Source organism: Nerophis ophidion, linkage group LG01 (assembly GCF_033978795.1).
Source record: "Nerophis ophidion isolate RoL-2023_Sa linkage group LG01, RoL_Noph_v1.0, whole genome shotgun sequence".
NCBI classification, from domain to species: Eukaryota; Metazoa; Chordata; class Actinopteri; order Syngnathiformes; family Syngnathidae; genus Nerophis; species Nerophis ophidion.
In genome coordinates, this window is record NC_084611.1 from 53941779 (window position 1) to 53964004 (window position 22226).

A 22226-nucleotide genomic window follows, 5' to 3' on the forward strand; every position below is an offset into this window, starting at 1 on the left:
GGTGGAGGTGGAGAGTTAGGGCTGCAAGGTGTTCTGGGTATTTGTTCTGTTGTGTTTATGTTGTGGCACAGTGCGGATGTTCTCCCAAATTGTTTTTGTCATTCTTGTTTGGTGTGGGTTCACAGTGTGGCGCATATTTGTAACAGTGATAAACTTGTCATACAGCCACCCTCAGTGTGACCTGTATGGCTGTTGATCGAGTATGTCTTGCAGTCACTCACATGTATCAACCAAAGAGTTTTGCTGAATATATCAAGGCCAGTACTCTGTTAATATAATGTTAAGTCAATAACGATGACATGTAGTAAAAGGCGGTAAAGGCAGCGCTAACACAGAACCCTTATGGTTTTGTTAACTGGGTGTAAATCAGGACTAATTTTTGGACAACGCTTACCCCGGGAAATTGTCGGTAGATGCACTTATATTCGGGTGTCACCTGGAAAAATGGGGAGATTTGATTAGTATGTTGCCAGGGTGGGTAAGTCGTTCAAAGAAGGTGAATCCATTAAATGTGCATATTGGAATTTTTAAGTAATCTTTTCTTGCGGCCCAAGCTCACCCTGTGTCTGCATCCAGTGACCCACAGGCAAATTGAGTTTGAGACCTCTGCCCTAAAACATGGGTGTCAAACTCTGGCCCGCGTGCCAAATTTGGCCCGCCGTGTAATTTAATTTGGCCCTTGAGGCAATATTAAATTAACATTAGAGTTGGCCCGCCGGTTAACACCACATTCACCGCTAATACTCATAATTGCCATCCCTCCCGATTTTCCCGGGAGACTCCCGAAGTTCAGTGCCCCTGCCGAAAATCTCCCGGGGCAACCATTCTCCCGAAATTCTCCCGATTTCCACCCGGACAACAATATTGGGGGTGTGCCTTGAAGGCACTGCCTTTAGCGTCCTCTACAACCTGTCGTCACGTCCGCTTTTCTTCCTTATAAACAGCGTGCCGGCTAAGTCACATAATATCTACGGCTTTTCCCACCCACCCACAAGTGAATGCACCGCATACTTGGTCAACAGCAAAACACGTTACACTGAGGGTGGCTGTATAAACAACTTTAACACTGTTACAAATATGAACCCACACCAAACAAGAATGACAAACACATTTTGGGAGAACATCTGCACCGTAACACAACATAAACACAACAGAACAAATACCCAGAACCCCTTGCAGCACTAAATCTTCCGGGACGCTACAATACACCTTTTTTTTTTTAAGAGCCTGAGTTGGCACAATCTATTAAGAGAGCATGGGAAAAAGAAATGGGTTCAAACCGATAAATCACAACACTTGGCTGGGATGAAGTTTTGTAGGATTATTACTTATCTATTTATCAGTGCTCTTGTGGAATTTGATGAACATCTGACTCTGCAAAATACCTTTTTTTTAACATTTTTACCTACCATATGTGTGTTAGCTATAACAGATGATTTACTAAATACAACAATATAAAACACAATTGTTTAAGGAAACAATACAAGTTCAAAATAGCAAAAATCAACAAGGTGCCAAAAGTATAAACCAAAAAGTTGTGTAAACATTTAATGGCCATAAACGTGTACATGATGTATATTAGTATAGGATTATACTAGAGATGTCCGATAATGGCTTTTTTGACGATTTTGTCCTACTCTTAATTACTGATACCGATATTAACCGATACCGATATATACAGTCACATTATTATGCCTAAATTTGTTGTGATGCTCCGCTGGATGCATTAAACAATGTAACAAGGTTTTCCAAAATAAATCAACTCAAGTAATGTAAAAAATTGTCGACATGGCACTGCCATATTTATTATTGAAGTCACAAAGTGCAATATTTTTTTTAACATGCCTGAAAACAGCAGCTTGGAATTAATTTGGGAGAGCATGAATGAGGTTGAGGTTGGCGGGGTTGAGGTGTGGGGGGTGTATATTGTAGCGTCCCAGAACAGTTAGTGCTGCAAGGGTTTCTGGGTATGTGTTCTGTTGTGTTTATGTTGTGTTACGGTGTGGATGTTCTCCCGAAATGTGTTTTGTCATTCTTGTTTGGTGTGGGTTGACAGAGTGGCGCATATTTGTAACAGTGTTAAAGTTGTTTACACGGACACCCTCAGTGTGACCTGTATGGCTGTTGATCAAGTATACGTCTGTCCCTCCCTCACAAATGTTGCTACGTGCGCACACCTTCACAATTAGTTTTGTTTCTAACCCCTCTTAAGCCTGAACGTATGTTGAAAATACACGAAACCTTGACATAAAACGCCGGACATCTGAGGCATTTAAGAAAAACCCAGCCTGGACACCCTGGTCAGTCCCGCAAAAGAGGACGTATGGTTTTTCGATTGATTAATTGAAACTTTTATTAGTAGATTGCACAGTTCAGTACATATTCCGTACAATTGACCACTAAATGGTAACACCCAAATAAGTTTTTCAATTTGTTTAAGTCCGGGTCCACTTTAATCAATTCATGGTCAGTCTGTATTAGTTATAAAGCAAGTTCAAGTATCATTGGCAAATTTTCACCTTCCCCCGGCCTTGGTGTGCTTACCCGCATATATGTGTCCTCTTTTTGGGATTTCAGAATAGGGTCAGCCTACTCTATAAATATAATTCACTTCAGCTCTTCAACATTCAAATTACATTATGTCAGCGTTTCACTTTTACTTCACCCTTCACACGCAACTCCTTCAGGAATTTGCCTCTTCTAGTTATCGGTATTGGCAATATTAACCTGACAGTTACTCGGTATCAAATCGACACACAACATTTGCAGTATCGCCCGGCCCCACTGTAAAGCATTTTCCCAGGTGGGGCGGTATCGAACCGACATACAACATTGCAGTATCGCCCGACCCCACTATAAAGCCTTTTCCTAGACGGGGCGGTATCGAATCGACACACAACATTGCAGTATCGCTCAACCCCACGGTAAAGCATTTTCCCAGGTGGCAGCTTGCGTTGTAACATGTAACGAATAATGTCTCCTCACCATTCTGTAATGTGTTAGTCGGTGCCCGGGCAGAAGCAGGGAGAGGCAGCTCCATAAAAATCCTTCCGAGGAGTGCAAAGGACGCGGGTGAGTTATGTCGTGAATGTTTCTCACGACTTTTCCCTTTTTTAGACACAACGAATCCCTGTTTAATATTGGCCTACGGTGGCCGCGGTGGTTCAGTAAAAAACTATTTGAATCGCGTTTTTTTATTTCTTAGATAAAACTTTCACCAATAAACGTTAGGGAAATATATTTAATTGTGTTGTGGAAAAACAGTCTTTTAAGATAATGCGTCAAAGAATTGTTCTGGACAATCCCCGTGTGGAAAATGACCATATATATATATATATATATATATATATATATATATATATATATATATATATATATATATATATATATATATATATATATATATATATATATATATATATATATATATTATACTGCCTTTTAAGTGGTGAATCCAAGTAATGCACTGCAGCATGTGTGTGTGTGTGTGCGTGTGTGTGTATATATATATATATATATATATATATATATATATATATATATATATATATATATATATAAATTGTAGATGTGTTATTGTTGCTTTTTTAAGGCAGCACGCAATAGTGGACCAGTGTTGCTGTTACATAACAGGTTGTCCCGTACTTCTAGCCAGGATTAATTTATGTGGAGCTCCCTCTTGTGTGACAAAGGGATAAAGATCCCTTTAGATTTAATTTAGAGTTATATGGACACTAGGGGAATATATTCTAAGTAAAAAAAATACAAATTTAGAGTGTTTTGGACACTAGGGGAACATATTCTAAGTAACAAAGACTTAATTTAGAGTTATTTGGATACTAGGGGAACATATTCCAAGTAACAAAGACTTTTAGATCAGTATTTTTTTTCAACCTTATTTGGAGCCAAGGCACATTTTTATGCGTTCAAAAAAATCCACCATCAGCAGAATTGTATTAAAAAAACGAAACTCAGTTGACAATAAAAAGTTGTCGTCGCAATTGTTTGATGTGACTTCAAAACAGGCCTGGGCAGTTATTTTGACTCGGGGGGCCAAATTTAGAGAAAAAAATGTGTCTGCGGGCCGGTATATCTATTTTTAGGAAAAATAATACAAAACTTCACAATATAGTCTGATTGAATGCTAAAAATGTTATGACAGACCGCCTTAAAAACGGAATGGAACTGTATTTTTTCTATGAACGATAAAACCCTGAATAATGAGAACATGTGAATGTCATACCTCCTCTCGATCAACATATTTTACAATCAAGCTGAATGCAACAAAAATCCAACAAACACAGCAAAATATGAATGTGAAGGGTAAAAAAACAAAAAAACATCTACAATCTGATATATGTGATATATCACTAAGCTTTAGAACTTTCTAGTAAAAATCTCCTTCCGCGTCTGGCCCTGACACCATCTGATACTCTGTGGAAACGCTCCCCACCCACACTGCTTGGTGCATCGTCTGACCTGCTGTGACTTAGATTACCATAGTAACTAGTAGGGTTGTACGGTATACGGGTATATTACTACTGAATCATATTTGGTACCATACCGCCTCTGAAAAGTACCGGTCTGCCACACCCTAAGATATTTCGTTAAAATCAAGCCAACAATGCAATTTTTTCTGGTCCCCTTTATTTAGAAAAGTAATATCGGTATCACTAAAATATCATGCAAAAGCTCAGATTCCAACCATTGAAAAATATTGTATAGTTCAAGACTTTTGGCAAATACAAAACATCGCTGCACATCAAAATGGCAGCCAAATTTTCTTTCTTGAAGATTTAAAAAAAATATTTGGGAATGTCCAGCGGACCAGATTGAAAAGCTTAACGGCCCCACGTCTGCTTTAAACCATAACCAACCATGCATCAATATAGATCTTGTCTCAAAGTAGGTGCGTGTGGTGTTGTAATTGTTGTCTTGTGCTCCTATTTTGGTGTCTTTTTCTCTTTTTTTGGTATTTTCCTGTAGCAGTTTCATGTCTTCCTTTGAGCGATATTTCCCGCTTCTGCTTTGTTTTAGCAATCAAGAATATTTCAGTTGTCTTTATCCGTCTTTGTGGGGACATTGTTGATTGTCATGTCATGTTCGGATGTACTTTGTCTTTGCTCCACAGTAAGTCTTTGCTGTCGTCCAACATTCCATTTTTGTTTACTTTGCAGCGAGTTCAGTTTAATTTTGCTCCACATAGCCTTCCCTAAAGCTTCAATGCCTTTTCTTAGGGGCACTCACCTTTTGTTTAGACTCCTTTTTTCCTGCACCCTGCCTCCCGCTGTTTCCGACATCAACAAAGCAAACAGCTACCGGCTGCCGTATTTGCTCGTAACTTAAAGTTTAACAATAAGCCGAACGACAGCTTGTATCTGAAAATACTTGGAAGTTGGGTTACAACTAAATGGAGGTTAGAAATCCAACAATTTTGGATATCAAAATTCATTATTTAAGGTGTTTTTTTTTAACATTTACTGACCTTAAATTACCTTAACATGCCTCGTCTTTTATTAGCTACTACTGTTGATTATGATTTTTAGATGCAAACTTGCCGAACAACAGCTCATATCTCAAAATACTTGGAAGTTGGGTTACTGCTGAATTGTGGGGACATTTTTGAATGTCATGTCATGTTCGGATGTACATTGTGTTTGCTCCACAGTAAGTCTTTGCTGTCGTCCAGCATTCTGTTTTTGTTTACTTTGTAGCCAGTTCATTTTTAGTTTTGCCTGTATTCGACATCTACAAAGCAAATTAGCTACCGGCTGCCACCTAATGATATGGAAGAGTATTACACGGTTACTCTGCCAAGCTCTAGACAGCACCGACACTCAACAACAACACATCAATATGATCCTGTAACTACTTGGTATCAGATCGATACCCAAATTTGTGGCATCATCCAAAACTAATGTAAAGTATCCAAACAACAGAAGAATAAGTGATTATTAAATTTTATCAGAAGTGTAGATAGAACATGTTGATACAAAAAATAAGCAGATATTAACAATAAATGAACAAGTAGATTAATAATTAATTTTCTACCACTCGTCCTTAAAGGGGAACATTATCACCAAACCTATGTAGGCATCAATATATACCTTGATGTTGCAGAAAAAAGACCATGTATTTTTTCAACCGATTTCCGAACTCTAAATGGGTGAATTTTGGCAAATTAAACGCCTTTCTGTTTATCGGTCTTTTAGCGATGACGTCAGAACGTGACGTCACCGAGGTAACACACCTGCCATATTCATTTTCACATTACAAAAACCGGGTCTCAGCTCTGTTATTTTCAGTTTTTTCGACTATTTTTTGGAACCTTGGCGACATCATGCCTCGTCGGTGTGTTGTTGGAGGATGTAACAACACTAACAGGGAGGGATTCAAGTTGCACCACTGGCAAGAAATCTGCCGCCAGACCCCCATTGAATGTACCAAAGTGTCTTCACATTTGACCGGCAATGCGAAGACAGACATGACACAGAGATGTATGGATAACCTGCAGATGCATTTGCAACGATTAAGTCAACAAAATGACAAAGGTGAGTTTTGTTGATGTTGTTGACTTATGTGCTAATCAGACGTATTTGGTCACGGCATGACTGCCAGCTAATCGATGCTAACATGCTACGCTAATCGATGCTAACATGCTATTTACGCTAGCTGTATGTACATTTGAAACTAGATACCCACATTTAATGCAAAACAAACACTTACCAATCGACGGATTTAAGTTGCTCCAGTGTCACAAGATGCAAAAGTCCTGATCGTTTGGTCCGCACATTTTACCGACGATGCTAATAAGGCAGCCATGCTATGGGCCACTTCATTAGGTACACCCATGCTATGGCTGAATAGCGTCAATAGCTATTCGCTCAATAGCTTCAATTTCTTCTTCAATTTCGTTTTCGCTACCATCTTTTTCTATACATATGTAATCTGTTGAATCGCTTAAGCCGCTGAAATCCGAGTCTGAATCCGAGCTAATGTCGCTATATCTTGCTGTGGTAACCGCCATGTTGTTTGTATTGGCAGCCCTGTATCACGTCACAGGGAAATGGATAGTGGTTTCGAAGGTAGCGAAAATATTGCAGTTTAAAGCTTTATTTAGGAATATTCCGGGACCGGTAAAATTTTGAAAAGAACTTCAAAAAATACAACAAGCCACTGGGAACTGATTTTTATTGTTTTTAACCCTTTTGAAATTGTGGTAATGTTCCCCTTTGATAATTTTGACAAAATAATAGAATGATAAATGACACAATATGTTACTGCATATGTCAGCAGCTAAATTAGGACCCTTTGTTTGCTTACTTACTACTAAAAGACAAGTTGTCTTGTATGATCACTATTTTATTTAAGAACAAACTTGCAATAAGAAACATGTTTAATGTACCCTAAGATTTAAAAAAACAAATAAAGCCAATAATACGATTTTTGTGGTCCCTTTTCTTTAGCAAAGTACCAAAAAGTACTGAAAAGTTTTAAAATAATTCTGGTACCGGTACCGACATAAATTCAGGGGTTGGGACTGCAGAAATACTGTAATCCAAAGAAGTTTAGTAAACGTCTATAAAAAAAAAAGGAACAGTATTAAAATGCCAATTACTCATGTTAACACAGACTGTTAAGTCGAGTTATTTCTCCAGCTTCAGTTTTGAAGCTACAAATGTATGTGCAAGTCAATTCAGGCCCTTGCCTGTTGAAGCATGCAATTGGGACGCTGCATTTGGTCTCTCTGTCAAAGGGTGTTAGGGTTGGGAGTCTTGTGGGCGAATGAATGTATATCAAGTTATTGTGCACTCTCGGCTGCTCATACTGGTCATTAGAAATCACTTAGTCCAAGGAAACCAGAGTGATGTACGTCAAAATAAAAATACTACAACACACAAACAAACATACGGTATTGTTAAAAAGTTTTGGTAACACTTTAGTACGGGGTACATACTTTAAGTAACAAAGACCGGTATCCCGGTATAAATAGTACCGTGATACCAATGAATCATTTTCGGGGTACTATACCGCCTCTAAGAAGTACCGGTCACTTCCACCCTAATCACCTCAACTTCATTTGTCACGTCGTGTCATTGCTGGTTTAAAAGCAGTTTGTCCTTCTTTGCGGGGACATTGCTGATTGCCATGTCATGTTCGGACGTACATCGTGGATGCCGTCTTTGCTCCGCGGTATGTCTTTGCTGTCGTCCAGCATTCGGTTTTTGTTTACTTTATAGCCAGTCCAGTTTTAGTTTCGTTCCGCGTAGCACTCCCTAAAGCTTCAAGGCCCTTTCTTAGGGGCACTCATCTTTAGTTTATTTGTGGTTTAAGCATTAGACACCTTTTTACCTGCGCCCTGCCTCCTCCTGTTTCCAAAGTCTACAAAGCAATTAGCTACCGACTCAGTGGCCTAGTGGTTAGAGTGTCCGCTCTGAGATCGGTAAGTTGTGAGTTCAAACACCGGCCGAGTCATACCAAATACTATAAAAAAATGGTACCTATTGCCTCCCTGCTTGGCACTCAGCATCAAGGGTTGGAATTGGGGCTTAAATCACCATAAATGATTCCCGCTGCTGCCCGCTGCTCCCCTCGCTTCCCAGGGGGTGATCAAGGGGATGGGTCAAATGCAGAGGACAAATTTCACCACACCTAGTGTGTGTGACAATCATGGATACTTTAACTTTAACTGACTGCCACTCGTAACTCAAACGTATTTGCTCGTATCTTAAAGCTTGTCAAAAAGCCGAACGACAGCTCATACCTCTAAATACTTGGAAGTTGGGTTACCACTCAATTGTGGGGACATTGTTGATTGTCATGTCATGTTTGGATGTACATTGTCTTTGCTCCACAGTGAGTCTTTGCTGTTGTCCAGCATTCGGTTTTTGTTTACTTTGCAGCCAGTCCGGTTTTAGTTTTGTTTTGTTTTGAAAAGTTGTCTTTGTGGCAGAGAGCAGTATGTGCATATGAACAATGTAGATTCAGACAAAAAGATCATAACACATGGAGTACCCCAGGGTTCTGTACTGGGGCCAAAATTGTTTTTACTGTATATTAATGATATTTCCAAAATACTTAAAAAACTCAACTGTATTCTTTTTGCTGATGATACAAGTCTGTACTGTTCTGGGCAAGACCTTGACCAACTCCTAGAGACTGTAGAGATTGAACTCCACATACTAAAGCAATGGTTTGATGCAAATAAACTATCAATCAACCTAAATAAAACTAAATATATAATTTTTGGAAATAGGAAAAATAACATACAGCGTCATATAAGAATTGATGATATGGAGATAGAAAGGGTGTATTCAATAACATTTTTGGGAATCTATATAGATGATAAATTAAATTGGAAACTGTACATAAATATACTTAAGACAAAGATGGCAAAAAATATTGCTATGTTACATAAAATTAAAAACTCTGTGAATCAAAAGGCTCTTATCATGTTATATAATTCTTTCATACTCCCATATCTTAACTATTGTGTTGAAATCTGGGGAAACAATTACAAATCAAACATCAACTCTATATTTTTACTTCAAAAGAAAGCGATTAGAATTGTAACTTATGCGAATTATCATGACCATACCAATGCTCTGTTCATTAAATTAAAAACATTAAAACTGCACGATCTTGTTGACCTCAATACTACTATTGTGGCTTTTAAAGCTCATAACCACATGCTGCCTGGATGTTTACAAGTGAGATTTAAACCCAGAGAGAATCCCTATGACCTCAGAGGTTCAGCTTTCTTTCAGAAAGCAAAAATAAGAACAAGCTTAAAAAGTAGATGATTTTCTGTTAGAGGAGTTCAACTGTGGAACAGCTTGGATGATTCCTTAAAATGTTCCAGTTCCATTCACACATTTAAAAAACACTTTAAGACCAATGTCTTGAAAAAATATATCACTCTTGAATTAACATTGTAGTTAATACTATGATTAATGTTAATTAAAAATTAAACATGAGATATAAATAATAATAGAAGTACAATTGTTTGTATATATTGTATATATAATTAGTGCAAAGGTCTATATGTACACAGGGATATTTCACATGCCTGTACTGTGTATAAAATTGTACTACGTTCATGTTGTTTATGATGTTGTTTATAATGTTGTTTATAATGTGTATTTATAATATGTTGTGCAAAGGACTTTTTATAACTTTCGGAAGTTTATTTTTTACTTGAATTTGTTTATAGGGTTAGGCGCAATAAGTGTTTAACTTCAGCCTAAACCCTTTCGGTCTGTAACATTTTTCATTTTCAATCTATGAATGTACAACTTTTTATTTTCAATCTATGAATGTACAACTGTTTTTTTTGCTTTGTTGACCATTGACCGAAGAACAATAAACTTGAGACTTGAGACTTGTTCCGCGTGGCCTTCCCTAAAGCTTCAATGACTTCTCTAAGAGGCACTGACCATTTGTTTAGTTTTGGTTTAAAGCATTAGATACCTTTTTACCTGCGCCCTCCGTCCCGATGTTTCCGACATCAACAAAACAATTAGCTACCGGCTGCCACTCGTAACTCAAACATATTTGCTCTTAACTTAAAGCTTAACAAAAAGCCGAACGACAGCTCATATCTGAAAATACTTGGAAGTTGGTTTACAACTAAATTAAGGTTAGGGATGCAACAATTTTGGACTGCAAAGTATAACGGTACTAATAATAATAACTTATCCATATCCTGATAAATTTATTCATTATTTAAGGTGTTTTTTTTTAACATTAACTGACCTTATATTACCTTAACGTGCCTTGTCTTTTAATAGCTACTACTGTTGATTATGATTTTTAGATGCAAACTTGCAGTTTGATATGACCAATAAGAGTGGATTAATTATTGCACTGATTAGTTAACTAATTGATCATTTAAAAATGATCTTGATAATAATAGCTTATGTTAATTGCGCTTTGAAAAGTGGGATAATCGTGTGTTGATTTCGCAGGTTAGTTTGCTATATTAAGATATACAGTAGGGTTGTATGGTATACCGGTATTAGTACAGTACCGGGATACTAATGAATCATATTCGGGGTACTGTACCACCGTAGTACCGGTCCCCCCCGCGCCTCCGTCCTCGTCACGTCGGTTATAATATTCCCGCAAAGAAGGGACGTTGTTTATTATCATGTCATGTTCGGACGTACCTCGTAGATGCCGTTTTTACTCCGCGGTAATTCTTTGCTGTCGTCCAGCATTCTTTTTTTGTTTACATTGCAGCCAGTTCAGTATTAGTTTTGTTCCGCATAGCCTTCCTTAAAGGTTCAATGCCTTTTCTTAGGGGCACTCACCTATTGTTTAGTTTTGGTTTAAGCATTAGATACCTTTTTACCTGCGCCCTGCCTCCCGCTGTTTCCGACATCTACAAAGGATTTATCTACCTGCTGATATTGAGGAGAATAACACGGTTACCCCGCCGAGCTCTAGACAGCACCGACATTCAACAACGGCACAATATTTGCAGACTATAATGGTAAATATTTTTAACCCAAACAGGTGAAATCAGATAATCTTCCACGGCACAGTGGTTGAAAAACACTGCTTTAAGTCACCCCACAGACTTTTCGTTTTTAGACCGTTCTCTCCCATCCTTACATGAAATTACATTGGCGAATAGTTTCATTCACATTCTGACCAGGAATAAGGGAAGGGACTTAGACTAAGAATTGTCTGGACCGTACTGACCCCTCCTGTGTTTTGGAGGTTGAGGGTGGTCTTTGAGAGGAGTTGGGTTACCTGGTCCGCCGACTCACCAGCTCTACTGTGGAAAAAAAAACAACCTTTGACCACATGACTGAGTCATCCTCCCACACTGCAGTTATGTATGTGTGTATTCCTGAACATAGCCTATGAAACACACCGTTTTCTCGCAGGCTGAGAATTGTCCTTATCATGCAAGGGCCTCCACAGCCCCGTCTCTCCCTTCTCGCTGCTGCCCACGTCACATACTGCGTAGTCGTCCCCTCTCCTGCGTGTATGCGCCTGCACACAACAGTTACAATGTGAAACATGAGCGTCAAGTGTGTGTGTGGAGGAGGAATGACTGTGTGGTACATTGTGAATACGAGAGAACAGATAGCCGAGTGTGTTGTAGACTAAAGCAAGGAGAGTAACCGATCTGAAAGAGCTTCCATTATTTTTCCTTTGGGTTTTTTTCTGGACTGTGCAGCCTGAGAGGAACAGCCAGCTGTAAGTTGGTTACATTCCGTGCCTGTATGTTTATGTGTGTAGTGTGTGTACTGTCGTCCATACGGTTAGAAATGTTGACTGGTGCAATGCCAGACATCTTGTTTTCTTGTGTATGTAAATGCACTCAAGCATTTTCTTGCGTTAGACTCTGGGATGTAATTTCACTATCTATTTAAAATGTGTGGTTTTTTCATGTGTTGCATTTTACATTGGTATCCATATTTGGATGGCGATGATAGTTTGATGGTCCCCTGACTGACCAGAACTAGGGATCATCAGTTGTTTTTTTTTGTTTTTTTTGCCGTTGCCTTTTATTACCTCCCAGATCAGGGCTGCAATCACTTTTTCAGCAAGAGAGCTACTCATCAAATAAGTCTTGCTGATCTCTCTCTCTCTCTCTTTCTATATATGTATATATATATATATATATATATATATATATATATACATATATACATATACATGAATGTTTTTATGTATATACAGTAAATATCTATCTATCTATCTATCTATCTATCTATCTATCTATCTATCTATCTATCTATCTATCTATCTATCTATCTATCTGTCTATCTATCTGCATATATGTGTATATATATATATATATATATATATATATATATATATATATATATACAAACCCCGTTTCCATATTAGTTGGGAAATTGTGTTAGATGTAAATATAAACGGAATACAATAATTTGCAAGTAATTTTCAACCCATATTCAGTTGAATATGCTACAAAGACATCATATTTGATGTTAAAGCTGATAAACATTTTTTTTTTTTGCAAATAATCATTAACTTTAGAATTTGATACCAGCAACACGTGACAAAGAAGTTGGGAAAGGTGGCAATAAATACTGATAAAGTTGAGGAATGCTCATCAAACACTTATTTGGAACATCCCACAGGTGTGCAGGCTATTTGGGAACAGGTAGGTGCCATGATTGGGTATAAAAGCAGCTTCCATGAAATGCTAAGTAATTCACAAACAAGGATGAGGCGAGGGTCACAAATTTGTAAGCAAATTGTCGAACAGTTTAAGAACAACGTTTCTCAACGAGCTATTGCAAGGATTTTAGAGATTTTACCATCTACGGTCCGTATAATCATCAAAAGGTTTAGAGAATCTGGAGAAATCACTGCACATAAGCGATGATATTACGGATCTTTGATCCCTCAGGCGGTACTGCATCAAAAACCGACATCAGTGTGTAAAGGCTATCACTACATGGACTCAGGAACACTTCAGAAAACACTTCAGTTGGTCGCTACATCTGTAAGTGCAAGTTAAAACTGTACTATGCAAAGCGAAAGCCATTTATCAACAACAACCAGGAACGCCGCCGGCTTCTCTGGGCCCGAGCTCATCTAAGATGGACTGATGCAAAGTGGAAAAGTGTTTTGTGGTCTGACGAGTCCACATTTCAAATTATATTTGGAAACTGTGGACGTGGTGTCCTCCGGAACAAAGATGAAAAAAAACATCCGGATTGTTTTAGGCGCAAAGTTCAAAAGCAAGCAACTGTGATGGTATGGGGGTGTATTAGTGCCCAAGGCATGGGTAACTTACACATCTGTGAAGGCACTATTAATGCTGAATGGTCCATACAGGTTTTGGAGCAACATATGTTGTCTTCCAAGCAATGTTATCATGGATGCCCCTGCTTATTTCAGCAAAACAATGCCAAGCCACGTGTTACAACAGCGTGGCTTCGTAGTAAAAGAGTGCGGGTACTTTCCTGGCCCGCCTGCAGTCCAGACATGTCTCCCATCGGAAATGTGTGGCACATTATGAAGCATAAAATACGACAGCGGAGACCCCGGACTGTTGAACGACTAAAGCTCTACATAAAACAAGAATGGGAAAGAATTCCACTTTCAAAGCTTCAACAATTAGTTTCCTCAGTTCCCAAACGTTTATTGAGTGTTGTTAAAAGAAAAGGTGATGTAACACAGTGGTGAACATGCCCTTTCCCAACTACTTTGGCACGTGTTGCAGCCATGAAATTCTAAGTTATTTATTATTTGCAAAAAAAAATCAAGTTTATGAGTTTGAACGTCAAATATCTTGTCTTTGTAGTGCATTCAACTGAATATGGGTTGAAAAGGATTTGCAAATCATTGTATTCCGTTTATGTTTACATCTAACACAATTTCCCAACTCATATGGAAACAGGGTTTGGATATATATATATATATATATATATATATATATATATATATACATATGGTGTACCCCGTCTTCCGCCCGAATGCAGCTGAGATAGGCTCCAGCCCCCCCCCCCCCATGACCCTAAAGGGACAAGCGGTAGAAAAAGGATATATATATATATATATATATATATATATGTATATATATACATATATATATATATATATATCATCCCTACAAGCCTGTTTGGCAGGTTTACCTGCTCGCCAAGGGATTTTAAAATCAGGGAAAGCTGCGAAACAGGCTTGTAGGGATGATATAGCCTCTTGGGTTTTTTCCTGACCGAACTTATGATCATATATATATATATATATATATATTATGGGTTCAATACAAATAGGTGTATATGTATTGAACCGTTTCGGTACGGGGGTTTCGGTTCGGTTCGGTGGTGTACTGAACGACATGGACATATTAAGTAGCGCACCGCACGTTGTGTAAACAATGCACACCGAGGCATCATGAATTGATTTACGTGGACCCCGACTTAAACAAGTTGAAAAACTTTTTCGGGGGTTACCATTTAGTGGTCAATTGTATGGAATATGTACTGTACTGTGCAAACAACTAATACAAGTTTCAATCAATCAAAAAAACAACACACGGCATGCTAGCAACGACTGGGCTATGATAGACTGACCAGACCTCCTCTTTTCATGGGATATGTCCTCTTTGCTGGGCTGTGTAGGTGCCATCCATCCATTTTCTACCGCTTATTCCCTTTCGGGGTCGCGGGGGGCGCTGGCGCCTATCTCAGCTACAATCGGGCGGAAGGCGGGGTACACCCTGGACAAGTCGCCACCTCATCGCAGGGCCAACACAGATAGACAGACAACATTCACACACTAGGGCCAATTTAGTGGAGTTTCTTAAATGCCTCGAATGTACTGCATTTTAAGTTAGGGTTGCGTGTATTTTCAATGTACGTTCAGGGTTAAGAAGGGGTTAAAAACAAAAAAAAAAAGTGGTGTGCGCAGCAACATTCGTGAAGGAGGGGCAGAGACAAAGAGAGCGAGACACTTATGATAAACGCGCATACGTCGCCAGGCTCTGCTTTTTACCCATAGATTTATCAGATTTTATTTTTTATTATCTATAGCAGGGGTGTCAAAGTTTGCCCCGGAGGCCATTTGCGGCCCACAGCTAATGTTTTAAAGACCCACGGCAAATTCTAAAAATACTATTAAAATAAACAAACACATAAACAAAAGTGAAATAAAAAAGCTTGAAGGCTAAATGTAATTTAGAAAAAGTTGCAACGTTGACTAATAAAACAAAGCTGTTTTTTTTCTTTCAAACTGTCATTGCTCAAAACAATATTGAATCAAAATTAATTTTATTATGAATTATTGACCTATCCAAGTTTCAGATTACTTCACATCAAATATTCCACTAAGAACAATATTTTTGGTGGAAGATTTAGCAAATTTGTTAAATAAATAATAAAAAAATGTATAATTTGTTGTTTTCTTACTGTACCGAAAATGAACCGAACCGTGACCTCTGAACCGAGGTACGTACCGAACCGAAATTTTTGTGTACCGTTACACCCCTAATATATATGATGCATTCACCCCTTTGTTTTGGTGACTGAAAGAAGTACAGCCTCTCAATATGTTTTTCGGTATTTTATAGTCCAAATAGCAAGAATAATGATGTCTTAATGACTTAGGCTGTGAATTTTTTTTTCTGCTAACTATTCTATTCTATTCTGTTAGCCAAGCCCACACTAAGTGCTGACCTCTGAGGGCACTAAAGCTGAAGGAAACACTCGCCTCTGCCTCGTCCGGTTTTTACCATGTGTTCATCCCGTGCACTGTAGTCTTGGCGCAGAGCACAAAAATACTAGGTTTGCTTGCGACTAAGCAGACAGGAAGGGTTTTTTCAAAGTGTGGCCAGGTGCCATTTGCGGCCCATGGCAAAAATTTTAACGACCTACAGCACATTCTGAAAATGCTATGACAAAAAAAATATATATAGTCTATTTGTTTTAGAAATGGAGAAATGTCAGAATGGTTAATCCTTCACCTCTGTAGAGGTATTCTCGTTTGAAATTGATGAACCCCCCCACAACCCCGAAAGGGACAAGCTGTAAAAAATGGATGGATGGATGGAATGTACAACTGTTTTGTTTATTTTGGCGACCACAGACCGGCAGCGATTTGTTGCTTGCTTTAACAACAAAGAGCCGCCGCCTAAGCTAAAGTCTTAACAAGCTGCTCTGCTTTGTTCTGCCTCTGTCCCTGTCAGTACGTCTCTGCAGCACCCAGCATTTTCCCACCCACACAACCATCTGATTGGTTACACACAGAGCAGTAACAGCCAATCAGCAGTGCATATTCAGAGCAGTAACAGCCAATCAGCAGTGCATATTCAGAGCGCATGGAGTCAGTGCTCCAGCGTCGTGAATAGTAGATAGGTGTTTTGCAGGTAAGCATCAGGCAGCGGACTCTCCCCAAATTATAATAAACACCTCCCAGTCAGCTCCAAATAACATCAATATGAGCCTGTTGACGTTCTAGAAACATCCTGTAAACAGCAGCTCAGCTCGCTCGCAGTCCTTGATGTGAAGGCTCATTAGCTTTTAGCGTAACGTTAGCTCATTTTGAGGTGTGTGTGTGTGTGTGTGTGCTATGGACAGCAAAGGTCTGTCTGTCTGTAATTTCACTTTACCTTTGTCTGTGTTGATTGAACTGTGTTGAAGCAGCAAAAAAGGCTATTATGTTAAATGAAGAGTTTCCGTCTCTTATAGTTGATAAAATAATGTAAGTGCATCATAAAGCCTACATGAACTCCATGGTGTTCAGGGATGAATAGTCTCTCCTGTTGCTACTGTACTATTTTTTCAGCTATAGTTACCTTAACCATTAGTAATGTTGCAGCCTAGTTTTGAATGGCAGGGTCCCTGCTATCACATGTTGATAAAAAAAGAACATTTACATAATAAAAATCAACTACAGGCTTCCCAAATGCTGTAATAAATTAAGCATGATGAGTTGAGCGTATATCAGCATTTGACATACTTAGTATCTCAGGTAGCTAGGACTGTTTTGTTTTTTACTTTATGGAAAAAATATGGAGATATATATCGTATATCGCCATTCAGCATATGGAGCGGAAAACACAACCAAAAATTGCAGGCTTTTTCACGCGACAAAGCCTGCCTACTTCACTACAGCCTGTAGTCTATTGCCCCCCCAGGCTGTGGTGGAAGTGACGAGGTGGAGACGTGATGGCGACATGCCGAGTTACACCGATCCTTACACCCACCCACCCCCTTCCCCGATCTGTCCGTCGGAAAGACACCACCTTAACTAACACATTTTCTGGGGGGAAACACTGATCTGTTTACCTAACTTTTAGTTGATTATTTATCGGTTTCCGGACTTTTTTTTACGTAAACTGAACTAGTTTGAATTTACAGTGCAGTCTCGATGTTAATATGACTTAATATGCATTTTTTACAATGATTGTTGTTGACAGTACAGTCCTAGGTAGTAGTTTGATTCATATAGTATAATGAGGTAGTTTTATTGTATAGCTTCATTTATTTAGCGGGTATTCTTCTTACTTTTTTTGTCCCAGCAGGCAGTGCTCAGACTTTGGTTATGAACTAGTTAGTTAGCGCTAGTAAAAATGAATTATTGACATTAATAGTATTTTGATATTTGTTTCTCTCACTCTTAGTTCTGAGTGATGAGGATCAATAGCATTGTTAAAATGAACCAATACCAAGTTTTGCTTCAAGAATTGAACTGCTGATGCCTCATTGATTATATTTAATGAAGGTTGATACGGCCAACGTCAAGGTGAAACAACACAAACATAAGAACTGTTTCTCAAAATTGGTATCGACATGTCCTAGTGGAGAAGTTCAAGTACCTCGGAGTCTTGTTCACAAGTGAGGGAAGAGTGGATCGTGAGATCGACAGGCGGATGAGTGCGGCGTCTTCAGTAATGCGGACGCTGTATCGATCCGTTGTGGTGAAGAAGGAGCTGAACCGGAAGGCAAAGCTCTCAATTTACCGGTCGATCTACGTTCCCATCCTCACCTAGGGTCATGAGCTTTGGGTTATGACCAAAAGGACAAGATCACGGGTACAAGCGGCCGAAATGAGTTTCTCACCCTATCCCCTATCCTCTATCCTCTTAGAGATAGGGTGAGAAGCTCTGCCATTCGGGGGTAGATCAAAGTAAAACCGCTGCTCCACATGGAGAGGAGCCAGATGAGGTGGTTCGGGCATCTGGTCAGGATGCCACCCGAACGCCTTCCTAGGGAGGTGTTTCAGGCACGTCCAGCCGGTAAGAGGCCACGGGGAAGAAGACCCAAGACACATTGGGAAGACTATGTCTCCCGGCTGGCCTGGGATCACCTCGGGGTCCCCCGGGAGGAGCTGGACGGAAGTGGCTGGGGAGAGGAAAGTCTGGGCTTCCCTGCTTAGGGTGCTGCCCCCGCGACCAGACCTCGGATAAGCGGAAGAAGTTGGATAGATGGATGGATGGTATCGACAAGTCGATAAAATATTAATAGATCCGTAGAGCCACTGTACAGCTCAGACCGTGTGAGCATTTCTGACCATGTATGGACGGATCTTCTCTCAACCTGTTTCAGTGAGGGCAAATACTTTGTTTCCGCCTCACTTAATATGCACAACTTGGTTGCTTGGACCGCTGCCTTCTGCAATCCTGCTTAGGTGTGTGTTGGATTGCGGAGAAGTGTTGGGCAGCGATACAAGCACCGTGCTGCTGTAGTGTGACGCAGTGGTGAAGACTGCCAGGGTGTCTATTAAGGGGAGCCTGCAGTACACGACTGGCTGGTATTTTAGATTATACAAAACTGTTATGCATGAAATAACAGTTTTGTGTCAAGTATGAAGGAATATCAATACACAAATCTTAATTTCAGGAGTATATTATTGATAGATTTTTAAATGGTGCCATGTTAAAACATTCATATCCTGGGTTTATGGAGTCCAAAGTCTTGCTTTTAAAGGGGCCTTGCTATGCAACAACAGTTTTTCTTACCAATTGGTACCTGCTTATGTCATACTTGCCAACCTTGAGACCTATTTGGGGGGTGGGGGGGTAACCAAGCAACCAAGTTGTGCATATATTTATAGCTAGAATTCACTGAAATTCAAGTATTTCTTATATATATATATATATATATATATATATATATATATATATGTATATATAAAAAATATATATTATATATATAATAGGGGTGTAACAGTACACAAAATTTCGGTTCGGTACGTACCTCGGTTCAGAGGTCACAGTTCGGTTCATTTTCGGTACCGTAAGAAAACAACAAAATATCCATTTTTTGTTCATTTATTTACCAAATTTCCACAATCTTCCAGCAAAAAATATATTTCTTAGTGGAATATTTGATGTGAAGTAATGGGAACCTTGGATAGGTCAATAATTCATAATAACATTGATTTTGATGCAATATCACGTTTTGAGCAGTGACAGTTGGAAAAAAAACAGCTTTGTTTTATTAGTCAACGTTGCAACTTTTTCAAAATTTTAGCTTTTTTATTTCACTTTTTTTAATGTTTTTGTTTATTTTAATTGTATTTTTAGAATGTGCCGTGGGCCTTTAAAACATAAGCTGTGGGCCGCAAATGGCTTCCGGGGCACACTTTTGACACCCCTGCTATAGATAATAAAAAATAAAATCTGATAAATCTATGGGTAAAAAGCAGAGCCTGGCAACGCATGCATGTTTATCATAACTCTCTCGCTCTCTCTGTCTCTGCCCCTCCCTCACGAATGCTGCTGCGCACACAATTTGTTTTGTTTTTAACCCCTTCTTAACCCTGAACGTACATTGAAAATACACGCAACACACACTTAAAATGCCGGACAGTTGAGGCATTTAAGAAACTCCACCTGGACAGCCCCAAAAGAGGACATATCCGGTGAAAAGAGGACGTATGGTCAGTCCCTCATAGCCCAGTCGCTGCTAGCATGCCTTGTGTTGTGCCTCGTTGTGCTTGTTTACACAACGTGCGGTACGCTACTTAATATGTCCGTGTGGAAACTCGTTCGGCACACCACCGAACCGAACCGAAATCCCCGTACCGAAATCCCTGTACCGAAACGGTTCAATACAAATACACGTACCGTTACACCCCTAATATATGCATATATATATATATATATATATGTGTATACATACATCTATCATATATGTATGGATATACATGTATATATATATATATATATGTATATTTTACATATATACAGTATATATATATATATATGTATATACATATATGTGTATGTATATGTATATATATATATGTATATACATATATGTGTATATATATGTATATATATATGTATATGTATATATATGTATGTATATGTATATATATATGCATATATATGTATATGTATATATATATATATATATATATATATATATATATATGTATATGTATATATATATATATATTTATATGTATATACATACACATATATATATATATATATATATATATATATATATATATATATATATATATATATACATAAAATACTTGAATTTCAGTGTTCATTTATTTACACATATACAGTACACACACATAACACTCCTCTACTCATTGTTGTATTTGAAAGTGCAATGCTTTGCAGCCAGTAGCAAAGCCTTTGAAGGAGCATAGGTATGGGCAGAAACCTGGAAATTTAATTTGCAGGAAAGGAGTGAGTTTAGGGTTGAATCGTCCATCCTCTTTCAATTCCCTGTCACTATCTTTTTTTGGACATTACTACTTGCCGCAGTTTTGAAGCCATGCATGATGGGAATGCGGATATTGTGTATCAGCGCATTAACGTGCCAGCTGAAATAAACACACACTGAGAAATAGCTCTGTGCCTGCCTAGTTTATGGGTTATGGATAAACCTATGGATAACGGAGACATATTTTATAGTCTCCTTGTTGTGTGTGCAGTTGCACACTCTCTAAAAGCCGTAGATGTTATAACATGACTGGGCCGGCACGCTGTTTATATGGAGGAAAAGTGGACGTGACGACTGGCTGTCCTCACTCAGGTCCGGCTGGAAATCGGGAGAAATTCGAGAAAATGGTTGTCCCGGAGATTTTCGGGGGAGGCACTGAAATTCGGGAGTCTCCCGGAAAATTCGGGAGGGTTGGCAAGTATGGCTTATGTGTATCTGGGATCGGCATAAGTCCCCATAATTTGAGCTATATTTGAGAGGTCTGTATTAACCAATCTTGCCTTCCTAATAATGTTGTCCCGATATCAATATTTTGATACTTTTCGGTATTTTTTGATGCTTTTCTAAATAAGGGGGATCACAAAAAAATTGCGTTATTGGCTTTATTTTAAGAAAAAAATCTTAGGGTACATAAACATATGTTTCTTATTGCAATCGAAGAGCAATGTTGTCCTTAAATAAAATAGTGAACATACAAGACTACTTGTCTTTTAGCAGTAAATAAGCAAACAAAGGGTCCTAATTAGTCTGCTGAAATATGCAGTAACATATTGTGTCATTTATCATTCCATTATTTCGTCAACATTATTAAGGACAAGTGGTAGAACTTGAATGATTAATCTACTTGTTCATTTACTGTTAATATCTGCTTACTTTCTCTTTTAACATGTTCTATCTACAATTCTGTTAAAATGTAATGATCACTTATTCTTCTGTTGTTTGGATGCTTTACATTAGTTTTGAATGATACCACAAATTTGGCTATCAATCCGATACCAAGTCGTTACATGATCATACATTGGTCATATTCAAAGTCCTCATGTG

At 38.6% G+C, this 22226-nt stretch overlaps 2 protein-coding genes across 4 annotated transcripts in view; one reads left to right on the top strand and one right to left on the bottom strand.

The window, feature by feature from the left end:
• Positions 1 to 11936, bottom strand: part of LOC133557026 (myotubularin-related protein 7-like) — a 49596-nt gene extending 37660 nt beyond the window's left edge. Inside the window, exons 1-2 of one of the 2 annotated variants that reach the window (XM_061907321.1) lie at positions 11882 to 11936; positions 11707 to 11782 (exon numbers count right to left, since the gene is read on the bottom strand). Coding sequence is in view for 1 of the 2 variants with exons in the window: in XM_061907316.1 (XP_061763300.1) it covers positions 395 to 436; positions 2986 to 2988 (45 nt within the window). In the remaining variant the exon portion in view is untranslated. Of the gene's footprint in view, positions 1 to 394; positions 437 to 2985; positions 3140 to 11706; positions 11783 to 11881 lie in introns of those variants that run through there. The other variant, XM_061907316.1, reaches the window with a different exon arrangement.
• Positions 2916 to 22226, top strand: part of mtus1b (microtubule associated tumor suppressor 1b) — a 128135-nt gene continuing 108824 nt past the window's right edge. Inside the window, exon 1 of one of the 2 annotated variants that reach the window (XM_061907294.1) lies at positions 2916 to 3072. The gene's annotated coding sequence lies outside the window, so the exon portion shown is untranslated. Of the gene's footprint in view, positions 3073 to 12006; positions 12211 to 22226 lie in introns of those variants that run through there. The other variant, XM_061907287.1, reaches the window with a different exon arrangement.